Source organism: Chlorocebus sabaeus, chromosome 4 (genome assembly GCF_047675955.1).
Source record: "Chlorocebus sabaeus isolate Y175 chromosome 4, mChlSab1.0.hap1, whole genome shotgun sequence".
NCBI classification, from domain to species: domain Eukaryota; kingdom Metazoa; phylum Chordata; class Mammalia; order Primates; family Cercopithecidae; genus Chlorocebus; species Chlorocebus sabaeus.
Genome location: NC_132907.1, coordinates 18,752,306 through 18,776,976, shown reverse-complemented (window position 1 = coordinate 18,776,976; position 24,671 = coordinate 18,752,306). Strand labels below are relative to the sequence as shown.

General features: G+C 33.3%; 1 protein-coding gene across 5 annotated transcripts in view; it reads right to left on the bottom strand.

Annotated features, from left to right (window-relative positions):
* AP3B1 (adaptor related protein complex 3 subunit beta 1) overlaps positions 1-24,671 on the bottom strand; it is a 306,137-nt gene that overhangs the window by 205,276 nt on the left and 76,190 nt on the right. For all 5 annotated transcript variants that reach the window (XM_007976120.2, XM_007976134.3, XM_007976129.3 and 2 more), the window contains 4 exons: positions 23,962-24,057; positions 23,186-23,346; positions 21,365-21,431; positions 11,832-12,014 (listed from right to left, as the gene is read on the bottom strand). In XM_007976120.2, coding sequence (XP_007974311.2) covers positions 11,832-12,014; positions 21,365-21,431; positions 23,186-23,346; positions 23,962-24,057 — 507 coding nt within the window. The remainder of the gene's footprint in view (positions 1-11,831; positions 12,015-21,364; positions 21,432-23,185; positions 23,347-23,961; positions 24,058-24,671) is intronic.

Genomic DNA, 24,671 nt, shown 5'->3' with positions numbered 1-24,671 from the left:
AGGGTTTTTTGTGTCTCTATCTCCTTCAGTTCTGCTCTGATATTAGTTATTTCTTGCCTTCTGCTAGCTTTTGAATGTGTTTGCTCTTGCTTCTCTAGTTCTTTTAATTGTGATGTTAGGGGGTCAATTTTCGATCTTTCCTGCTTTCTCTTGTGGGCATTTAGTGCTATAAATTTCCCTCTACACACTACTTTAAATGTATCCCAAATATTCTGGTATGTTGTATCTTTGTTCTCATTGGTTTCAAAGACCCATCTTTATTTCAGCCTTCATTTCGTTATGTACCCAGTAGTCATTCAGGAGGAGGTTGTTCAGTTTCCATATAGTTGAGCAGTTTTGAGTAAGTTTCTTAATACTGAGTTATAGTTTGATTGTACTGTGGTCTGAGAGATAGTTTGTTATAATTTCTGTTCTTTTACATTTGCTGAGGAATGCTTTACTTCCAACTATGTGGTCAATTTTGGAATAAGTGTGATGTGGTGCTGAGAAGAATGTATATTCTGTTGATTCGGGGTGGAGAGTTCTGTAGATGTCTATTAGGTCTGCTTGGTGCAGAGTTGAGTTCAATTCCTGGTATCCTTGTTAACTTTCTGTCTCGATCTGTCTAACGTTGACAGTGGGGTGTTAAAGTCTCCCATTATTATTGTGTGGGATTCTAAGTCTCTTTGTAAGTCTCTAAGGACTTGCTTTATGAATCTGGGTGCTCCTGTATTGGGTGCATATATATTTAGGATAATTAGCTCTTCTTGTTGAATTGATCCCTTTACCATTTTCTTGTATCTCTGTGGAGCGACAAGCTCTTGGAAGTTCTCTACTCTGCCATTTTTACTGACATCACTTCCCTTTTGAAAATTCTTAAAATAAAATGTTGGGAAAAATATGGATTAAAAACAACTTATCCGTTTCTCTTGGAACTGTGACTTACAGTGAAAAACTTGAAAAGAAAATTTAGGAAACCCAAAATGACATAAAACAGTAATAAAAGTTCACTAACAGTATACAATATAAAGATAAAATTTTTAAAATTATAAGAAATGCAAAAATAAGGTTGATCACATAAAAAGGATGTTTAGGAAACAGAAAGTGAGAGAAAGTGCTAATATAAACTCATTGAAGAGATTTTATATTCTAAGTAAGCTATACTCTAGTTTCTCTTCAGACTGTATAAATCTTTCACCTTTTACTAAGTAAGCTGAATGTATAAAAATAAAAACTAAATCATTAACTAAATCAATAAATACATTATTTTATATATGGAATCACACACACACAAATATATGTTTATATATATAGGCACTAAATCTTACTGGCCCCTAAATAAATTAATAGGAATAACACCTAGCTCTGGAAGCAATTACTTGTAACAGGGAATCTGTCAAGGTCTCTACTGGGTTGAGGAAGGCAGTAGCTAACCACTAAAGGAAATGTTGAAAAAGCAAAGGTCAATGTCTGGCCCTAAATTTTTAATTCCAACAACATGGCTAGAACTGTTCAAATTACAATATGGTAAGCATGTCAACTGGATAACTAACCAGCACCATCGTCTAGTGCTTACATACGGCATACTATAAGCCCCATGCTAGACAAGTACATGAATTTGCAGCGGGACATACACAGAATAAAGGGGATGGAGGGTGAAGAGGAAAAGGGATTTATTTTGTCTTTAAAAAAAAAGTTGTTTTTTTTTTTTTTTCAGAATGTAGCTCTACTATACCAGGAATGGTTTCTCTATGTACTGTATATGAAAATGTATGAAGTTACTCATCTAAGAAAAATTGGTGTTTCTGAAGGACATCAGCTCAAGAAAATTTATTTTTAACTAACATTTTTTAACAGAGTTCTTTAAAGCATTTCACAAAGGTCAGTATGAGCTGATTTTTTTAAATGTGAACATTTCCACAACAAATTTTAAAAATTGGAATGAATCAGCAACTTAGATGACACAGCATGCAGTACTTCCTAATAAATGAGAACCAGAAAAGGTCCATTATTTTCCTTATAAATTAATTAAGAGCTTCCAACTTACAATGTATCAGGCCTTCCCCACCTACTAGACATCTATTTTAATGAATTAAAATATACTACGTTGTGATCAAACTAAAATAGACCATTTCAAAATCTAGAGGGAACAGGTGTATTCCTGAGATAAAAGAATTTTGTCAGAACACTTTTCATTTTAATCTAATATTTATACTACATATATATACATGAATAGTAAATATCCTAACAGATGAAACAAATATTCTTTCCAAATCACAGTCTCTTCAAAAATTTTTTAAGTTATTATGGAGAATGTGGTAGACACTGTTGATTACCTCCAACAGCCAGTAGGGCAAGGGGAAAGAAGGATCTTTCTCCCTGACCACACTCCTCACACATATAATGGACTATATGTAAGTGTCAAAAGCATATTATCCAACACGTTACTAAGAACACGAATTCAATCAAACAGAAGTTCAAAGATAAGATGATTAAACTATAGAACAAAGGAAATATGAAGTTCAAACCTGAGTAAGTAAACAACAGATCAAAGCAATACTGTTACTAAATTAACGGAATTAAAAATATAAACTAAAAAAAAAGATTAGACCATTGAAAATCAAATTACTGTCAATGAAACAACTTGAAATAATACAAATGCAAATAAAAAGACAAAAATGTGGCCTAGCATAGTGGCTCACACCTGTAATCACAGCACTTTGGGAGGTCAAGGCAGGAGGATCACACTTGGGGAGTTCAAGATCAGCCTAGCCAACATAGCGAAATCCTGTCTTTATAAAAAATACAAAAATTAGGCCAGGCACAGTGGCTCAAACCTGTAATCCCAGCACTTTGGGAGGCAGAGGCGGGCAGATCACATGAAGTCAGGCATTCGAAACCAACCTGGCCGACACGGTAAAACCCCATCTCTACTAAAAACACAAAAATTAGGCGGGCATGGTGGCAGGCACCTGTAATCCCAGCTACTTGGGAGGCTGAGGCAGGAGAATCATTTGAACCCGGGAGGCGGAGGTTACAATGAGCCGAGATCGTGCCACTGCACTCCACCTTGAGTGACAGTGCGAGACTCAATCTCAAAAAAAAAAAAAAAAATACAAAAATTATCAAGCATGATGGCACACATCTGTGGTCCCAGCTACTCAAGAGGCTCAGGCAGGAGAACCACTTGAGCCTGGGAGGGCAAGGCTGTAATGAAGTATAATCACACCACTGTACTCAAGCCTGGGTGACAGAGTGAGATCCTGTCCCAAAAAAAAAGAAAAAAGGAAAAAGGACAAACATTAGAGAAATTTTTTTAAAAATATGATGGACATGGTAGACAAAGATTATAAAACAGAATAATGGGTATTCCTGAAGTATATAACTGACAAATGAAGCAGAAAAAAAAAAATGTAAACATCAAATTTTTAAAATTACAAAAAGAAAAGAAAATTCCCTAAAATAAAGAAAGAAGTGAACCTGGAGGTCATATGGAATAATTCACATTGGGATGTAATCTGATTAATTTTCAAAGACTTTGTAAAAAGGTTTTTTTAGCATGCAGAGAAAAAAAATCAAGTCACCTGCAAGGGAGAAAAATCTTTGGCTGTCTTCAGATTTCTTCACAACAACATTCACTGCAAGAGAGAATTAAGTAATGTCTACAGAGTTCTCAGAAGAAGAAAAGGGTGTGTCCCAACAGTACCATATCCAGCAAGATATCAAATATACAAGAAACAATAAAACATTTTCAACTGCACAAGGCCTAAGAGAATACTAATCCAAGAGCCCAGGTAAAATATCAATCAAGTGTGGGAGTGACACTGAAAGTCTCAAAATTTTATCTCCCATCTATTCATTCTTAAGAAAACATTGGAGGATATGCTCCAAAGCCAGGAAAACCAAAAGAGGAGAGAGACAGACAGAGACAGAGGCAGAGAGAGACAGAGAGACAGAGAAACAGAAAGAGAGACAGAGAGGAAGAAAGCCTAAGAAACATGATTTAACAAAGAAGAGACACGAAATTAAGTTCTAGAACAACAGATTGGAACTGTGCAGGCCTAGTAAGCAATCAGATTAGAACAGAGGGTGAAGACTCCCGGAAGACGTCTCCTGGGAAGAAAATGAAGCTGTTGATATACTTGATATACTTGACAACTGTACTAGTTAGAACTGTGTTTAGCTATATATAACAGAAATATCTAGTTAGGTAGCTCCATAAAATGAAAAGTTGCCCAAACACTTTGTTTTTCGGCTCTGCCCACCCCCAGAGTATAGCTTTATCCTTACGCTTATAAAATGACTATTGCACCTTTAATCATCACACATGCATTCTGGGAAGGAATAATGAGAAAGGGCAAAGGGTAAAATATATATATGTCAAATAAGTCTGTCAGAAAAACAATAGCTTCCCCAGAATTCCAATTTCCAGATGTGGGTCATATGACCATTTCTGACTCTAAAGGAGTTTGGTATAGTTGATATTTTTCACAGGGCATATCACTACTCTGAATAAAATCAGGATCCTCTTATTTAAATAAGTGGGAGGGGGAGAACTGACACTAGGTAGACAAGAAGTATAAAACAAATGCACATAAAATAATATTTGGAGAATATTTAATATTTCAATTGAGAACTTGGAATGCTTTGTATAGTGACATGATAAAGTAAGCAAATTTAAAATGAAGCAATTTTTGATTCCAAAAAGAACCAAAAGTTCCATGGGATAAAATGCTATTAAACAGCTGAATAATATTCATAAGTCATAGGAAAATGAACACACGTGGATTGAAAAAATTCTAGTATAATTACATTCCAAAGATGAAAGAGGTAAGCAGAAGCATAAGGTAACAGAAGAATGACAAATTCTCCATTTCTATAATAGGAAGTCAATATATAATGCCTAAAATTGATAAATCAAGAAATAGCAAAATATGTCTATTACCTAGAAACGGAGAAAGGTAAATACACACACACACACACCAAAAATAAAATTCTAAGCCCCACAATCACCTGAAGGGATCCCTTCTCACAGCCAAGGGCATTCCAAAGTTAACCTGAAAAACTAGCTCAGACCATGATAGGAAAGGTGGATCAGACATGCCTCATTATACCCTCCTCCCTTTTGGATTTCAGGAAAAGCCAACCAGCATTAACATCAACATAGACCTTAAGTCTGATAAGAAACATTTATAATCTATTCTGTCTGAAGCATACTACCTGGAGGCTTCATCTGCAAGATAAAACTTTAGTCACCATAACCCCTTATTATAACCCAGACATTTCCGTCCTATTGATTCCAGGTCTTCAGATAACAACTTAACTCTCAATTAATTGCTAATCAGAAATCTTTAAATCTATCTATGACCTAGAAGCCCCATCTTCAAGTTGTCTTGCCTTTCCAGATTGAACCAATGTGCATCTTACAGGTATTGACTGATGTATTATGTCTCACTAAAATGTATAAAAGCAAGCTGTAGCAACCTTGGGCACATGTCATCAGGACCATTTGAGGCTGTACATGGCCCAGGTGCATCCCTAACCTTGGCAAAATAAACTTTCTAAATTGATTGAGACCTGGCTCAGATACTTTTGAGCTCACACACAGAAGGGAAAAGAACTGAAGAAGCTAATTCAGGCATTGAGAAGGGTCACGCAGAAAAATGTTTCTCATAAGCCTTGTAGTACTATTCATTTTCTTTCTTTTAAACCATGCATATGTTACTTGGGTAAAATCTAAAGTTTTCTTTTTTAAAAAAGAAAACTTCATAAGTTAAAAAAAGTCCAATCAATAGGAATAAATTATGAACAACAAAAAGAATAAGGAATCTTTACGATAAATGCTTCATAACCAACAGGAAGAGAGGACACATTATTTCAGTATTAGATCATGGGCCTTAGTTTCACATTAAATTATATGTCGAACCCTTTGTCAACAGTTGCCTAAAACAATGCACAAAAAACTGCTTTATTGTACTGTAAAGAATGTATTCTACCACAACTTCTCAGTATTTTGTTTTTTAAATAAATTCCACAGAATTGTGGATCTGATAATAGTCCACCGGTAAGACACAAGACAAAATTTGTTTTAACAAAGAAAATTAACCAGTAAAGAAAATTAAAACTCAATAATCTTTAACACTCTGGTCTGTTAAGACAGGATCTGGATGTGGAGTTCATGAAGTACTTCCCTGAAGTACCTTTGTACCTACAGAAAATTGCTCATCAAAAAACTACATTTATAAATTTTGCATTTTGAAAAGTTATTTTATAGCTACCTCTGAAAATCTTAAGAACTTACCTTAAAATACTTCAAACAAAATTCTAAATTTGGAGTTTGTTAAACTTATGTAAGGTTTTATAATTGATGTACAGATACACAGAGAGAGACAAAATTACTCCAAATTTAAAACTGGCATAAATACTGCCACCAGAATTACACAACCCGGATTCATATCCTAAAAAATAATGGTAAATATTTAGAGTTTTAACTTCCAAATCACTGAAGTAAAATATTTTGATAATTCTTGAAAACCTCTCATCTCCCAGAGCAAGTTCAGTTGTAAAAAGCTAGATTCATAAAATTAAAAACATTCCTGGCAGGCCCTAGTGTCAGAGTTTCCTTTCAGTTTACAATTGATGCCACTAACGGATGCTGGTTGTTATTTTAAATCACTCTTACAAAAATTTACTCTGTGTTTTACAATATTTATTTTTTTAGATCGATTAATTGTAGAAAAGCAACTTTAGTCTTGAGGTCTAGATGTATGCTTCAAGAAGTCTCCCATAATAGGCTTGAATGACAAAGAAAATACTTAAGCAATTTTATATCCTTGAAAATGATACAAATTTGACCTAGAATAAAAAACAACCCACATGGACTGCAAAGAGTAAGGTAAATTTAAGAAAATAAAAATGCAAATGTGCATTTTAGCAGTCTCTTGAATTTATTAACCTAAAAGGTTTAATTTCCATTTTCCTGCATCAGCTTTATTTATAAAATGTCGTGCCCTATAAATACGCTGTTATTTTCTATAGTCAAGCACCCTCTTAACAAATCTTCTCATTAATATGTAAATTTAAAGTCAATCGGTCTTCTCCCTGACAGCCCCATGAATTCCTAGTGCACTGTATAATCGGCTTTGACTTGGCATCCACTATTTATCATCAAAGATGTCAGTTAGAAAAATTATGGAAAATGCACTGCAATTGATATGACTGCAATCTACTTTGTCAACACTTAATTGTTCCTCAAATCATACATTTACATATAAACAGCCTAAATACTGATCTATAATGATGCAAATAAACTAAATTAAAAATCTCTTCTTCCTCTGAAGAAGCTTGTTTGTATATGATGTGTTCATTTGAGAACTTGACAAAAGCATGTACATCAGCTCATCTCAAAAAGTGTATCTACTAATTTTCGATTCCTCAACAAAAAACAATTTTGCCACACTTCAAGTATATTAACATAAACAAATGTTTGTAAAAATTTTATAGGAAACATGATTTTTCTCTTTGAAAGCAAATTTAATTATGGTTGTTAGCTAATTGTATGAGCACTGGATTGGGAGTCTCAAAGTTGGTTTTGACTGGAACACAATAAACACACACACAAAACTTATTAAGGTAACTAAGAAATTATTTTAATTTACAACTCACAGGGTAATAAAATACAAAGGCAATAATGCTGGCCTAGGCATCAGATAATTCTGCTTATATTTCTGCTCCACCTTTTATAATTAATATTGTCTTAAGTGACTTGCTAAAATCTGTATATATCGATTTCTTCATATATAAAATGGGTATAATAATTCTGATTGCCCTATGGCAAATGAAATACTATGTAAGAAACTACAGGCCAGGCATGGTGGCTGACACCTGTAATCCCAGCACTCTGGGAGGCTGAGGTGGGTGGATCACTTGAGGTCAGGAGTTCAACAGCCTGGCCAACATGCTGAAACCCCATCTCTACTAAAAATACAAAAGTTAGCTGGACCTGGTGGCACATGTCTGTAATTCCACCTGCTTGGGAGGCTGAGGCAGAAGAATCACTTGAACCTGGGAGGCAAGAGGTTGCAGTGAGCCAAGAACGCACCACTGCACCCCAGCCTGGGCAGCAGAGAGAGACTCTGCTCAAAAAAGAAAAAAAAAAAGAAAGAAAGAAAGTATAGCAAAAATAAGCCATTAAGTATAAAGCATCACAGTATTGTTTTTCACATTTTCTCTTAGTATCTGAGAGAAAACTGCTGGATTTAAATAAATTCAGTATTATAGGCAGGTTTTTTATTATAAATTTAACTTTTATGTCAATATATTATTTTAGTGACACTTTTTCCTACTGGCAAATTCTTTACTCCAAGGTAAAATGACCCTTAATTCATCAATAAATGGTGCTCATATGGCATTTATGTAAGTGACTTCTGCCTGCAGGTAAAAGCGAATGGAGGGCTAGAATGAAGACGTTTCTACTTGGATGATTACATGAAACAATACATTCAAATGTTGATGGTAAAAGGATAGAAAAGAGAGGTAACCTCTCAGGAATGACTCTGCTAGAGTGCTGTTTCAGCTTGTCTTTTTATTGTATAATCATCTTAACCTCTCTTTACTACATGGTGTTCCTTTTACAACATCACATAAGAAAGAGCAAGCAAATATAAATGTCAAATACCTCTCAGTTTCTTCTAGCTGTGGTCAAACTCTGCTTTGAGATGTAGTCTGCCAACTTCTTTTTTTTTTTTTGAGACACCCAGGCTGAAGTGCAGTGGTGCGATCTCGGCTCAGTGCAAGCTCCATCTCCCAGGTTCACGCCATTCTCCTGCCTCAGCCTCCCAAGTAACTGGGACTACAGGCGCCCACCACCACACCTGACTAATTTTTTAAATATTTTTATTAGAGACAGGGTTTCAACATGTTAGCCAGGATGGTCTCGATCTCCTGACCTCCTGATCCGCCTGCCTTGGCCTCCCAAAGTGCTGGGATTACAGGCGTGAGCCACCGTGCCCGGCCTAGTCTGCCAACTTCTAAAGCTAAAATTACCATGTGTAGTCCTTAAAAAGTTGGAAGCAACATCAAGCCTAGGTCAGAAAGCACTGAAGGCAACAAATGGCTGGACTGCTCACTCCAAAGTTTCTCAGTAAAACGAAATCATAATTAGCACAGAGGAAGGCTGAGATGGGTTAACTGGAAGAGTGAGAGCACAGATATGGTCCTAATGTTGACCACTCATTTGAACCTTAATTTTATATAATGTATTTATAACAAGAGTCTAATATACTGTACAATTCTTGAATCTAATACTGCAATAAGGGCTGAGCCTTTCAAATCTTTCACACTGCTTCTGAACTGAACATATGTACGTATGCAGACAAAAGCCTGTTATACTGATTATTCTGGGCTAAACAAGACCCTCAAATAGAACTTAAACAATCAATGAATAATTTTTCCATGAATTGAGGTCAACTGATACGAATTTAAGTTAATAAATAAAGCGAAATATTTTATCCAAAGTGAAAGTGATAACCACCAGAATAACTGAAATTAAACAGTTAACAATAATTGCCTTTAAGGGGTCAACCAAGAGGTTATGAGAAGGGAACATGTACTTGAATTGCTTCGATAATTAAACAACAAGAAGATTCGAGTTAGCTAAACTTACAAATCTTCTATTTAAGTGGTTTTCTTTCTTTCTTTTAAGCCAATGGATCTTCCTCAAAGGAAATCAAATTCAAAGCTGCATAAGAAAGGAAGGCAAAAAAGGCTTCTGTGTTTGAAACAGTAGCAGAAGCCCAAAAAGCTGCACAGTCTAGAGCACCGCCGCCCCTGCTTTGCTTGTTCCTATGGCAGTGCTAGCACATCCTGAGGGCTGATGTGCACATTGGAAAACCACTAAATTAGTCTAATAAGCACAGCATTTAGAATAATTCCAAGGTTGGACTGCAAGTAAGTGGCAAAGAAAAGAAATGACTTAGCCCATTCCAGTATGCCAGGGACAATGACCAGACTTCATCTCATATTTGTCCTAATTCATGTTCATGGAGTTAACATGTGAAAACACCAAGAATGAATACAGTGCCAATTTTTCAAATTATCTGTTAAAAAATAAATGTATATGATGGTAGAGAACTTAACTTTCCTTTGCAATGGCTTTAAAAGTAAATTTTATCTAAAATAAGATAAAATTCGAGGAACAGAAAAACAAATAGACAAACATATAAAAGCAGAGATTTTACTATGCATTACATATTTTTAGCAGGTATGGTAAGTAAACTATATATTTTAACTCCAGTTTCTATATAATTGCAAGCAAAGGATCATTTGCATATAGCTACTGAAAATGATAGGAAAGTAAAATTTAAAAATTTAAATGGTGACAGTGATTAGCTAAGACAAAATTGCCTATAACTTTATACAACAGAAAAAGAAAATCTGAGCAGAAGTTTTGAAAGGAATTGGCTGAAATCAAACAAATAAGTTGTTTGGCAGCAAAAATCTCTCATCAAACTTACCATAAAAGGGCCTGGACATTTTCGTCATACAGATGTTCCTTAATCTAGCAAAAGTTCCATCAAAAATGTACTTTGCTCAATGATAAATAAAATTAACTTTATAAAATTAAAGTTCACAAGGATAGTGAAATTTCATCAATTTAAGAGCATTATGTAACATAAGACTTTTATATATTAATAATTCAAAACATACTTCAATTTTTAAGACAGATAACAATCATTTTGTTAATATTAAAAGTGAGATGAAAATCAGTATTACTCTCTTATGGATAAAGAAGTATTAACATCTCTAAATAGTTTTTAATGCTAATACTAAATCAATATAGAAAATATTGACCACGATTTTATAATAATTTGCAAGCTTGATGTGTCATTGAAAGCATGTATCATACACATTTTTCCATGTTATTTACATTTTTCTAATTAACAAAAGCAAGATGTACTGAGCACGCAAGGCCTATCATAAGTATGTATACAGAACACTTTGATATAACAGGCGCTTTTTAAAATCTTTTTATTTTTTTACACAAATTGGTTTTTAAAATCTGTAATACTGTATTTAAAAAAAAAAGACATCAAAAGATTAGAATGAATATGCTATTCTTATAACATTTAAGGATTTCTTTAAACTGGTTTAAAATTACCTTCAATCTTAAATGTATACATCCTAAGGATCTTAATTCCAAGCTATACGATAAAATTTTCTAAATTGTCAATATGAAGAAAAGAATAAGGCATACTTCTAATGTTAATCTGCACAAAGAAAACAAATAGCTTCACTTCAATTATTAATTCTACTAAATGCTACCAGCCAAAGTGAAGAGAAGAAGAACACAAATGTTTTATAAATACAAAACTAGGAAAAAGTAGTTTAAAAGTTCAACAATATTTATCTATAGAGGCAAGAAATGAATTACTTTAGGTATAAATTTACATGCTATAGAATCACATCACCTACTTTTTTTACCAATGAGTACCTGGAATAGCTGGGGCTCAAAGATGTGAAAGTAACTAGGAACCAAAAAATCCATGGTTTGGCAATGTCACTGTAAACACGGTGTCATGCTGCTCCTCCTAATGAGGGCCTCTTGCCAGTATCAAACTAAAAGTGTATATACTTACACCACTAAATATATGTATCAATCAGTGCCAAAACAATGGACAATTATTCTTGCATTGATATTGGTTGCCTGCTTTAGTAAAAGAACAAGAGACCAATGAGTCTTCCTTAAATATGCAGATTTCTCTAGTTTACTACTCCTAATTTTTTGCACAAGTTTTAAAAAGCTCATCCATTCTCTTAGTATATTTGAAAGTGGAAGACTGTTCAACACTTACCTCTTTCCAAGGGCTGACAAACTGTGTCCGAGCATATCGAGTTAGCATGTGGATTATGACAACCTGCCCCCACTCTTCAACATCCACTAGTAAGTTACATAGCTTGCGGTAATTCTTATGAATCAGATCTATTCTGTCCGGGCATACTTCTTCAAAAGCCATCACAACACTGCCAGCTACCAACTAGAAAAGAAAGAAATAGTAACTTATTAAAAAATGTTTCTCCCCTACATCAAAGGTCATACTCAGGCATTATATTAGTGTAATCCGTTTAATGGCAATCAGTATTATTCAGTCATTCAATTAAAATGAATGTTCATGTTTGAATAACAAACTTTAAGGTGCCTATTCTTCAAAGAATAATTTTAATAGTTATAATATGTCTAGAAAACTAATACTATTCTGAAGAGAAGTAAATTCTGACGTTTTTATTTCACCAAGTTAAATTTCAATACATTGTTCCTATGTAGATTAAACATTAATTATGCACATTTTTCATGTTTAAAGCTAACCTAAATTCTAATCTAAAAATTCAGTACTTTGTTCACAACAATATTCAGAAAAAGAATCAAAATAACAAAGATCACATTGTGTCAGTTTAAAATGAGAACGACAATCATTCTACAATGAACTTACGTTAAAAAGTATATGAGAAATTCATAAATGTTTTTTAACAGAAGAACACTTTCAAATCATATACATCTTAATCCACCAGTTTTTACCCAATATAATTTATTTACAAAGAAAACACACTGGCTGAAATTTTAGAACATCACCTGGGCTCTTAATACTTTTATAACAATGTGTATAAGTTGTAATAATATATTACCAACAAAAGGCGGCTTTTCCAAGACCAATTAATGAATCATAATGTTAGTTTCTGAATTGTGATGCTTTTACAAAGTGGTAACATTAAGATTCCTTTACTCTAAAGATACAAACTAAGCAGAATATATATTACACAAATACTTCTATATATGTACAAATGATATATGTGCAGTTAGCCCACAATATAATACAGTTTTGAAAAACAAATTAATACCATATTCTATCTGAACACTAGGGATCTTCATTTTAGTGTCTAAAATTTCCCCAATGACTTAAAATAAGCAATTAAATGGAAATATAACTTACTGAAATGGTACTTTTTGAAAAATATTAGATACAATGATATTCATATTTTGAGTGTTTGTCCCTCTACTTGGCTGACATTTAGTTTATTAATATGCAACCAACAATACAATTGAAAGAAAACAGCTCAGAATATAGACTCGCTATTATGCTAAACAAGTTTCAAGTCCTGTGGGGATTTTATGAATTACCAATCAGTATAAACGTGAAGCTGCATTTATTGACTCCAGCCCTACCCATGTACTGGTGCCTGCTGGTCCCAGCATGTATGCACCTCAATCGAAAAAGCACAGAATTGATTATTTGTGTGAACTATATAAAAATGCATTATACATATAATTTTCTATTTGTTATACATATGGCAAGGAAGTTAAGCCCATGTTTTCAATCACATTTTGATGTCTTCTGCAAAAGACATAATTTCTTTAGAAATTATATTTTGTGATAATTACATTTCTATAAAGTGACAATTAGTACCATTTTAAAATATCTTACAACAACTAAGTTTATGATATTAAACTCTAGAATAACTCACTGTGAGATATAAACATCCCTATGTATTATCAACCTTATATTAATATCAAGATCAATTGGTAAAAGGTATTAAAGTGCAAAAATAAAGGATAGTACCTAGGATAAAATGATACATGAAACTGAACAGGTAATTCACAGTTTCACTTTTTAAAATACTACGTAAAATCAAGTTATTCTGTCTTAGCAATTATTTTCTTCCAAATGTGTTTTGACACTAATTAAATGGAAAATTAATGGAAAATCAGCTACCACACAATATTAAATTCATTAAACCAAGAGCTACATGTACACAATAATTCTAACGTACTAACACCTTCTAAGGTACTAACAAATATCATTAATTAAACAGATACAAATAAAGTTTAAGAAAACATCAAAATAATTAAAAAGCATATAAAGAGAGTACCTTTACAAAATAAAACTGACCATTTTAGATACTTAATCATATATTTTTAACAATCTGACCCTGGGCTAAACAATACAAGGAAAATTAATAATTTTGGTTTATTAAATGTTCAATAGTCTATAAAACATTCAGAATTAAAATTAAATGATCTACTCAGATTTTAAAACCAAAAATATTGGTTTCCAAAAAACAGACAGTTAATTTCCATCTCACTGTGTCAATAGTAGCTTTTCATATAAGGGGAAAAATAAATCAGTCCAACAAAACTAGCAATGAGCTCATCAAATTCAAATGCAGTTTTCCATTTATGTATTTTTTATATTAAAGCAATAAACATGGTTCATTTATCTTCCCTTGGTTGCCACGTTTTTCTGTGCTGTTGCTATGAACTTCAGCCATTAGCTGTGCTCCAAGGTAAACTACATGAACCATCAACAAAAGTGACACCCCATCTATGGAGTTCATATTTTCTCTAGATTATCTATGCTAGTTGACAAGCTGGTAATGAAAAAAATCACACTAAGCAAATGGTTCCTCTAATAACAATAAATTTTCTATAAAATTATGAAGGGTACAAAACGTTTCCTTGCATCTATTTTGTCATGAATTCTAATTAACATTGCAAAAACCTGAGAGTGCTGGGTCATCACAAGAAGTGCATCAAGGTTTGATTGATAATATGGTATAAGTTGGCCAATGCTGCCAAGATTTTCTTCCCTTAAATTAATGGCTATCCAACCTTCCCTAATCATACAGCCCAGATGATATTCCCCTTCTTATTTCAATTTTCTTGAGGCATGGAAAATGGGAAAGATCAGTCATTTATCTTCTAATAGCTGGATAATAGATCTATCACAATAAAACATCTGCACAAACTCAGGGGTGTGTTTTTTGCACATAACAGTGGGGCTTTTATGAACATTAAATCAATAACTTATAAAATTGTGTCTTACCCCTACAGTTTAGCTATAAACTACCAATCTATTCATTAAACATAATTTTGGAGCAAAAATTAAAAAGAGGAAATTTTATGTCCTCAAAAATATATAAATAAATCAGTGTTTCAGCAGGCCCTGACCTAATTTGTTTTCCTAAGAAACTCTGTTTTCTATTAGAAAGTTAAATGCTATCAAAAGGATTTCTTTAGGATTAACTTGAAAGGAAAAGGAAATAAATACCACTCTGCTTCTAAAGTAATGAAAAAAATAATGTCAACAACTATGGATTGCCACAGTTTAAAGAAAAACAAGAGAAAGTGTTATTAATTTTAAAAATGAATTCATAAGAAAAGACTTGTAGTAAAGTAGGAAAGTGTTTAGGACATGTTGAGAAGGTAGATGAAAATGGTATAAAATTTAAGAATAAACAATAAAAAATTATATAAAGAAAAATGGTAACAGTTGATTGGAGATGACAGAATATAGATCAGATGCCCCCTTTTAAGTCCACTGACTACAGTTGTAAGGTTTCTGTAATATCTTTTACCTAAATTACACTAAAATATTCTATTTTTAGGAAAAAACTATTCATATGACACATATTGGTTTTTAGTAAAAGAGAAAAGCCATTCTATTATATTTTAATATGTTTATAACTCCGCCTTTCCTTAAAATTAGAATTATGGAACTAATTTTCTTTGAGATCTCAACTGAAAAAAAATATCCTCTAGCCTAAAAGAAGCAACAGATGGTATGCCTCAAAATCAACAGAGGTTAAATGAAGAAAGTTTAATAGATCAACATCTTTCAAATGTATATGTATCAGCAGCAACACCAATGTCATCATCGTAATAATGATCCCAAAAAACTGCTGCTGGCAACAAATAAATTCCTTTTCAAAATGTGGAAATAAATTAGACCTGGTACATTTAATTGGGAGATTTTTTAAATGAAAGTGATTTTTGATCCTCTATTGATTTTAAATGCCAATGCTGACATTAAAAATTTGGTGGTGGGGGGCAGGGGAAAAATGTACCTGTCTTCCTCCAATGAAGAATTACATGTGTCCAAAAAAAGGTAATAATTAAGATATGATCCACAAATATCTGTGTAGAATATTTTTAACCTTTCTACAATGGATTATAATCGCACAAAAGAAAAAATTATCAGAAAACATTCTCAAAATACAGCTAATTTAAATACTGGGTAGACAAGTTAATGGTGCCTAAGTATGTCTGACTCTCCCAACCCAAAAAAAAAAAAAAAAAAAAACCAAGGACCAAAACCTATGCTTTAAGCCTAACTTCAAAACAGAGAATCTTTAAACCTCAAATTATATATAAGTAGAAATATAAACCCTAAATTCCAGATAACTATTTTCATGTTTGTATCACAAAACTTCTCAAAGACCTACAACAGTATAGAAAAAAAATGCCTAGAACAAAGCAAGCAGAAGTTAATGGTGGGCCTAAAAGTAAACGAAAATCAACAACGGAAAGAGAAAGAACATCCTAAGTGTGAAAATACTGGAAAAGATTCTTGGTAGATCAGAGCAGACTATAACGAAAAGACTTGAAAGAGAGGATGACTCAATGAGGCTGTGTAGAAAGGGAAAGTTTCACGGAGAAAATTAGCTTAAAAAAAAAAAAAAGTAAGGGGAGAGCAGTCCTTTGGAAACTGTGAAATAACAGGAAAAAAGAAATAAGAGGGGCTAGGTGCAGAGGTTCATGCCTGTAATCCCAACACTTTGCATGACCAAAGTGAGATCAGTTGAGCCCAGGAGTTCATGACCAGCCTGGGCAACACAATGGAACCCTATCTTTACAAAAAAATTTTTTTAATTAGCTGGGCATGGTGGTGCATATCTATAGTCCCATTTACTCAGGAGGCTGGGACAGGAGGATTGCTTGTGCTGGGGAGGTCAAGGCTGCAGTGAGCCATGATCACACCACTGCACTCCAGCCCTGAGTGACAGAGTAAGACCCTGCCTAAAAAAGAAAAGAAAAGAAGAGAGAAAAATTTAGGCTGCTATAAAATATATCTCAAAATAGTCTGGGAACATATACTGGTCCTATGCATGCATATCCTCCCACCAAAAGGCCATCTACAAAGAAAACATACTTTGCAATTCTAACAGAGAAGGTACTCTTGTACTAGGAATCTTGCAAGCTACCTCAAAATCAAATCACCAATCCTGTCTAAAGAAATAAAAAGATGCAAGTAATCTGTAAGTACTAAAAACAGAAAATGAAAATCAAAACAATTCAACTGGTTAAAATTACTGACAAAGAAATATAAATGATGAAACAAAAGGAAACAACACAACACTTCAAAATGAATTAAATGCCCTCAAAAGAAGCGTTTGAAAATAGGAAATATAAATATAAATTATAAATGTTTTAAAGTTATCATAAATTAACAAAAGAACTCAGGATTGAGTGACACCAGGAAAGAAATCAAGACGGCAAAAATTATCAGGCATGAAGACTAAATTGCAAGGTGTCCTTCGAATAAAATTACTGAATGAAAATTTAAAAAGGGATATTAAAGGTAGAAAAAGAACCAAAAAAATAAAAATGAGATAAAGAAAGAAGTAAAGATGTTTAGAGACACAATGGCTGGAATGTAAAACAGGCAAAGAAGATCCAATGTGCATAAAATAGGAATCCCTGAAGAAGAAAAAAAATAACAGAGTTAATATTTAAAATTATAATCTTTAAAAAAAAAGCACTTTGCTAGAGATAATATAAATTCTGAATCTACATTCTAAAAGGACTCAATGAGTACCAAGGCAAAACAATTGACCCATATCAAGAAATCCTGAAGCACCTTGCAAAAGTACTATATTTCAAAGATAAAATCTTCAGGGCCAGGCATCTTTCTTAATGCAAACACAATGTAAGCATTTCCTTTAGACCGAAACAAGGCAAGAATGCCCACCATCTCCACTAGTATTGAACACAACTGCAGTGATGGCACTAAACAATATAATTAGACAAGAGAAATTAAGAGTTCTAGGAACTGAAAAAGAGGAAGTAAAACATCTCTATTTGCAGATCTGATTCATTCTCTAATTTAAAAAAAAAAAAAAAAAAAAGAGAGAGAGAGATTTAGGCCGCTTGCTTCTGCCTCAGAGTTGGCGCTGTCATGGCCAGTCAGTCTCAGGGGATCCAGCAGCTGCTGCAGGTTGCTGAAAAGGGTGTCTGAGACCTGCAGTGAAAAAAACGGAGGCAGAAGCAGACCAAAGCAGCAGCTCAAGGTGAAACTGAACAATACTGCCTGCAAAGGGAGAAAGAGTTCAAGGCCAAGGAGGCTGCTGCCCTGGGATCTCAAGGCAGCTGCAGCACTAAAGTAAAGGAGACCCAGTAGAAGAGAACCATCCGGAAGTAGTTTAGGCAGAAGAGGCGTGAAGTCTTGGCCTTCTTCTGCGACATCTGGTAGTCCATTCCTGCTAGTGGTTAGAACAATGAAGTTAACCATAATATTAATTGTTTGGACCACTTTTAGTTACTTAATCAAAGAGAACAGAATTCAAGAACTTGTTACATGTTACTACTTGGTGTACTAATAATCATTTAAAAGCAAAGACCCTTTGTCATGCAAAAAAACAAAAAACAAAAAACAAACAAACAAACAAAAAAACCCAAGGAGGATGAATGAGGAAATTAACTCAAACAATAGAATTCAGTAAAAAAGAATATAAAATTTATCATTCAAAAAAAACCAATAGCTTTCTTACATACCAACATAACGAGTTCAAAGATATAAATAATTGAAGCAATTCTGATTTACCATAGCACTAAAAAAAAAAGACTAAAGACAAAAACAACTCTAAACAAATAGTTAACTCTAATTATTAGGCCCCATGCTACTGTATACCCCACAGAGATATAGTACTAGCAATTCTGAAGCAATAGTTTCTCTGCGTTCTGGGACTCAGCAAAAATGTAAATAGATTGTGGAAATAGAAGTCACGGTTCTTGTTTTCTTTTTTGTTTTTCTTCTTCTTTTTTTTTTTTTTTTTTGTAGAAACAGGGTTTCACCATGTTGCCCAGGATGGTCTCGAACTCCTGGGCTCAAGGAATGCATCCACCTTGGCCTCCCAAAGTGCTAGGATTACAGGCAAGAACCACGGTGCCTGGCCAGAGCCACATTTCTTAAAGTTGAATAGGAAGTTACAAATATAAAAAGGAAAGAGGCTAGAAGGAACTCTGTGCTATACCACCAGAATTACAGGTGTCAGTAAAAACTTTGTTTTTTTACTATAGACAGAAAAAGAAATATGTATTAATTTAAAAAAAAAATAAACATATAGTATATTACACTTTAGGAAAAACGAGTGCCTCACAAAGGGTACGCCACCAAAGCCCCCAAAGAATCTACCTATGAACACTGAGCATGAAACCACTGCATGGGGGTGGGGGAGACATTAAAAACAATACTTAATTACTGTTACCAAGAATGTAACAAATTAATTCAACAGTCATTCAACAAATATTAAATACTTGCGATGAACAAGTATTCAATATTTTTTTCTTTCTAGTGTATTTTGGAAAGAGACATTTCAATTTTACACAGATATTGTATTCTTTACATTCCTTTTTGAGTACTTATTTCTTATTTGGAATTTTTAACAACATCCTGTGTGGTTGGTGTTAGGAACTGTGCTGAGGGTTTTATATACAATAGTTCTTTCTTTCAACACAAACAGCAAATTTATAAATTAAATATTACAAACCCTACAAATCTGGAGACTAAAACTCATAAAGAATTGGTACATATACTATGTGGCAGATGCTCAGACATTAAGCCAGTTCTACCTGATTCAAATGCTGCTGTTTTTACCTATGATATGCTGTATCCTGTCTGGGAAGATATGCACATATTATACAGACAGAGTTCATTCCCAGGCCACCCAATGAATTTCCCGTAGTCTATAATGTAGCAGAAATGATGGTAAACCTCATTAAAATGAGAGATCTGCTTCTTGTAAATCTTACTCTTCTCCATGGTATTTAGTCAATCTCTTGCACTTATAATAGAAAAAAAACTAAGTATTTTTTTAAATTATTAAAATCAAGTTAACCATAATATTAATAATACTGACTTCATATCTGGCAGATAGCATGCCTGTCATACAGAAGACAAAAAGGAATCAAATTGCTTTTCTCTGTTTTCACTTATAATCAATCTATATTTGGTTATACCTACGTTATACCAACTATGCATAGAAGAAATGCATTAATGATTTCTGGTATACTACAGACTAACAGATATTTACTAAATGGTCTAGGAAAGAAACTAGAAGGATAATCTCCAAGTGTAAGACAATATTTTCAAAAATATATAGTGAAAAAAATCATGAAAAGAATTAAAATGTTGACTAGAACATATTCACTTAATCTAAGAAAAAGCTGTAAAGGAGAAATGAGGAACAAAAAGGCATGAAACATAAAAGTAAAATGACAGCTTCAAATTCAACTATATTAATAACAACAGTAAGTGTGAATGAATTAAACATTCCAGTTACAGGCACACATTGGCAGATCAGATAAAAAGACAAGAGCCAACTACGCGCTGTCTATGGAGACATAATTAGATGCAAAAATATAAACAGGCTGAAAGTAAAAGGATGGAAAAAGATATATAATGGAAACAGAAACCATAAAAAAGCTAGAATAGCAGGCAAAACAGACATTAAAACAAAAACTGTTACTAGAGATGAGGAACATTTTACAATGACAAAAGGAAGATTTAAAAAATTATAAACATATATGCACCAAACATCCAAGCTCCTAAATAGATGAAGCAAACACTGACAGAATTAAAGAGACTTCAATACCCTATTTTCAATAATGAATAGAACAAGTAGGCATAAGATCACCAAAGTAGAAGATGTGAACAACACTAAAAAACAGATGTCTGATAAAACAGATGTCTACAGAACACTCCACTCAACAGCAGCAGAATACACATTCTAATCAAATGTTTATTGAACATCCAGGATAGATCAAATGCCAAGCCATAAACCAATAGCTACAGCTACATGGGGCTAGTGCCTACTATATTAGACAGCTGCTATGCATAGACAGCACATACTCCCTGATGATAGCGTCCTAAGAGGACCTGGAATCCTTTTCCTCAGTAGTTTCAAAACATAAAAAGTGGGTACAAAAGCCCCATCTAAGATACTAATACACTAGTAACTCACATCCCCCATGAGTCACCTCTATTCCTTGATCTTACCATGTTAACCACTTAGCCAAAGGTTAAACAAAAATATTTTTTTTCCCAACTTGCCTTTTTTCAGATTCTGACGAAGAAACACTTAATGATCTAAAACTCCAAATGCAATCTTTCTCATTACATGAAAATTTTTGTTCTTCAAAAATAGGCCTGTGTGCCATTAATATTTATACCATTTTGAAATCAATAAATATAACTATATAAAATATATAATGGTAAATGATACTACGTAAATAAAGCACATTTTTACTTCAAAGACATAAAAAGACATTACTTACTGTGCTTTTATCTTTCAGAAGTTTTTCAATTACTTCAATTAACATTTCCTTCTGCTCTGGATCAAGGCTAAAAAATATAAAAAGAACTTATATTAATTTTTTCCCTTTAATTCTAGCTTTAAACAAGCTCACCAATTCAAGGATGTTGAGAAACTTTTAAAGAGGGAAAGGAGAGCAAGAATTATTATAAGTTAGAAATAAAGAAAAAACAAACAACGTAAAATGGGATGGTTTTTCTCATGAATGTGTCCTAATCTTTCCCTCTAATATTGTTCATATGAACTAAACCAGATATCAATGGTTTAGTTAAGAAAGTACTGAAAGAATAAGTTCACTTCTAAAAGAGTTGGAAACTTTCAAGAAAGTAACTAAGTAGATAAAACCACAAACTCTTTTTTCAAATGGGAGGAAAAAAATAACAAGACAGCAGTCATTATTTTACTACGGATACATACTTGCCAAAAACAAATACGGAGAATTTCCAAATAAGAATTTTATATCATACTAGTTCACTGATAGAGACATGCATATCTGCCAACTAAAACTAAGAAAAATAAGAGGTAGTAATAAGATTAAAACAGTTGAGATAGAATACTAACAGACCATAAGCTCAAGGCAAGGAGAGGCAAGCACTGAGGCTGAAATATACTGGAGCCCAGTGATAGGACTTCTAAATCATTACAGTGAGCATGCATCTTATCCCGTAAGTTTATAAGGAGAAAAGGTGAGTAAGAAGCATGATAAAACTTTGTCTGACAGTTAACACACGAAAAAAAGTTTTCACTTTTTACAAACACAAATATTTATTATTAGGCATTATAATTATCTGGACAAACTTTTTAATTCTTTCAAATTTCAGCTTAAGTCTTCCTTCTCAAAGCAGTATTTCACTACCAAACCCATCTCATTACATCTTTACTTTCTGGTAACAAAATATGATAGGTCCCTGTCCTATCAAAGACATTGCTAGTGTACCTTTGTATATACATATATATCAAGTGCTAATATCTTATTCAGTTATAGATTGCCTTTAATTATGGTATGTCTTTGATTTTCTTCCGCAAATACATGATATGCTATTCATAATTAAGTGCCACATCCTCTACTGTTCTCATACATCTAAATACACCTAGCATGATACTGTGAATACAACATCAGAAACAGAAGAGAGTCTCAAAAAGCTTGAGGAATAAATGACAGCTGAAAATAATACCAAATTGTTGTAGATAATTCTATTTGGACAGTAAATTTTCCACAGAGATCAGGGCATTGTACAATATTGCATAACATTTCTAAAATATCACACAGATATGGTATAGCACTATATTTCAAATCACTACACTTTTTAAAATTACTTAATAAAATAGCTCTGGAAAAGAATTAGACAAGGAAGGGAGCAGCAGGAACAACGACAGAAGGGAAAACAAATATAAGTGAGTTGAGAGGATCACACGCTTAAGATTCTACCGTAAACAGGAAAAACAAAATCTCAATTTTCTAATAATACAAGCATATGTGTACATGAGATAGACTATACAGATGAGAATTCAAATTCTGATTATTCTTAAGTTGTAAAATCTATAAATTATCACAGGCTCTAACAGCCTCACAAATAAAAACCTGCATAGCATCTCTACAGCCAAAACAAAATTAAAGATGTGTAAGGAACATTTGCAGCCGGGAAAATACCATCATATGGTCACTGGATTTACTCAGTATAAGAATGGGCTAGCTAAAAGAGCTACTAAAATAAGCCTCTGTGGTCTACAACATTCCATGTAACATTAGAGATCTTTTGTATATTGTTAACAATGCACCTACCTGTATAATTTTTGTATTGCATGGGCTGCATTCTTCCTAACATATGGTGATAAGTCAGCAGAAGCTTCCTTAATAGCAAGCATCATGATAGGTACAATAATTGGCACTCTAATACTTGACAGAACTCTCAAAGCACTTGCACGAATTAGTTGGTTTGGGTCCTAAAAACAGTGCAAAAATATTCACCAAATTTTCAACTTTACAATATTTCAAAAACATCTTTAAGATGTAGTTAATAGGTGCTTAAAGGGTGTTATAGAACAATAGCAAAAGAACGCTACTTAATTTAAAATGAACAACTAGTATATGGGAAGGGGAAAAAAAGACAGAAATAAATAAATGTTTACTTCTTTAATAATGTTTTAAATAAAAGTAATAGTTATAATTCTAGTTGGTAATTTATTACTAAATATGCTGGGTTTTTATACTTAAATAATAATAAAATGCTGCAGGTCATCAATTTCACGTTTAAAAATGTCTGATAACCCCCTTTGCACACTTTCAACAACTAGTATAATGATAAACAGTTCTTTGAAGCATGAAAATAATTATATTGAATATAAATAAACATACAGGAGCTGCAACATATACAGCAAGGTTTCAGTTGGTTGTATAAATTATTTTCTAAGTGTATTGAGTAGGCACTATAGGAGGCCTTTAACTGTTTCAAGACAATACTGTGCTATTTAGTGGATTATTGCTCCACTTCTTTAAATGACACACTTTCAACTCTGCAGAAACCTTGTAGCTATTTGCCTACCCACTCCATTATTTACCTTCAGAGCTCGCTGAAAAGTGCTTATGGACAGGAGGGCAAGATCCTGCTGTTCTTCAGCATATCGAACCAGGTAAACATATACCAACTTCTTGATCTGTTAAAAAACAATCATTTATTTGTAGCCAGAGTGAAAATTTAAAACTCAGTATTTGCTATACCAAAATCCATGCTCAGTTTTTCTCAAGTAAATAACTGAATCTGGTCACATCTTAGATTGTAAAATAAAAATAATATTTTGTGGGATAATAAGTAGCAACAGAAAAAGTCTTTAAAGTAATCATTTTAATAGTCCAGTCCACAGTAGCAATAGCCTATAAAAGTGCCCCTTCCTCTTGAAGGGAATAAAAAATCCCTCAGCAGATCTCCTATAAGAATATTAACTAAATTGTATAAATATTTTCAAAATGAGGGATGAAAATAAAAGAAAGAAGCTAGGCATGGTGTGCACGCTTGTAGTCCCAGCTATGCAGGAGGCTGAGGCAGGAGGATCACTTGAGCCCAGGACTTAGAGGCCATCCTGGGCAACATAGAGAGACCCTAGCTCTTTAAAAAATAATAAGAAAGAATTTAGGCCCCGACCACTAACTATATGTTACGGGAACTTGTTTCCTCATCTGTCAAAAGAGTCCAGAGCCCTAACTCTGATTTTTATGGTAATACTCACATTTTAACATGCATTACATGATATTTTCAGTCCAGTAAGAATAA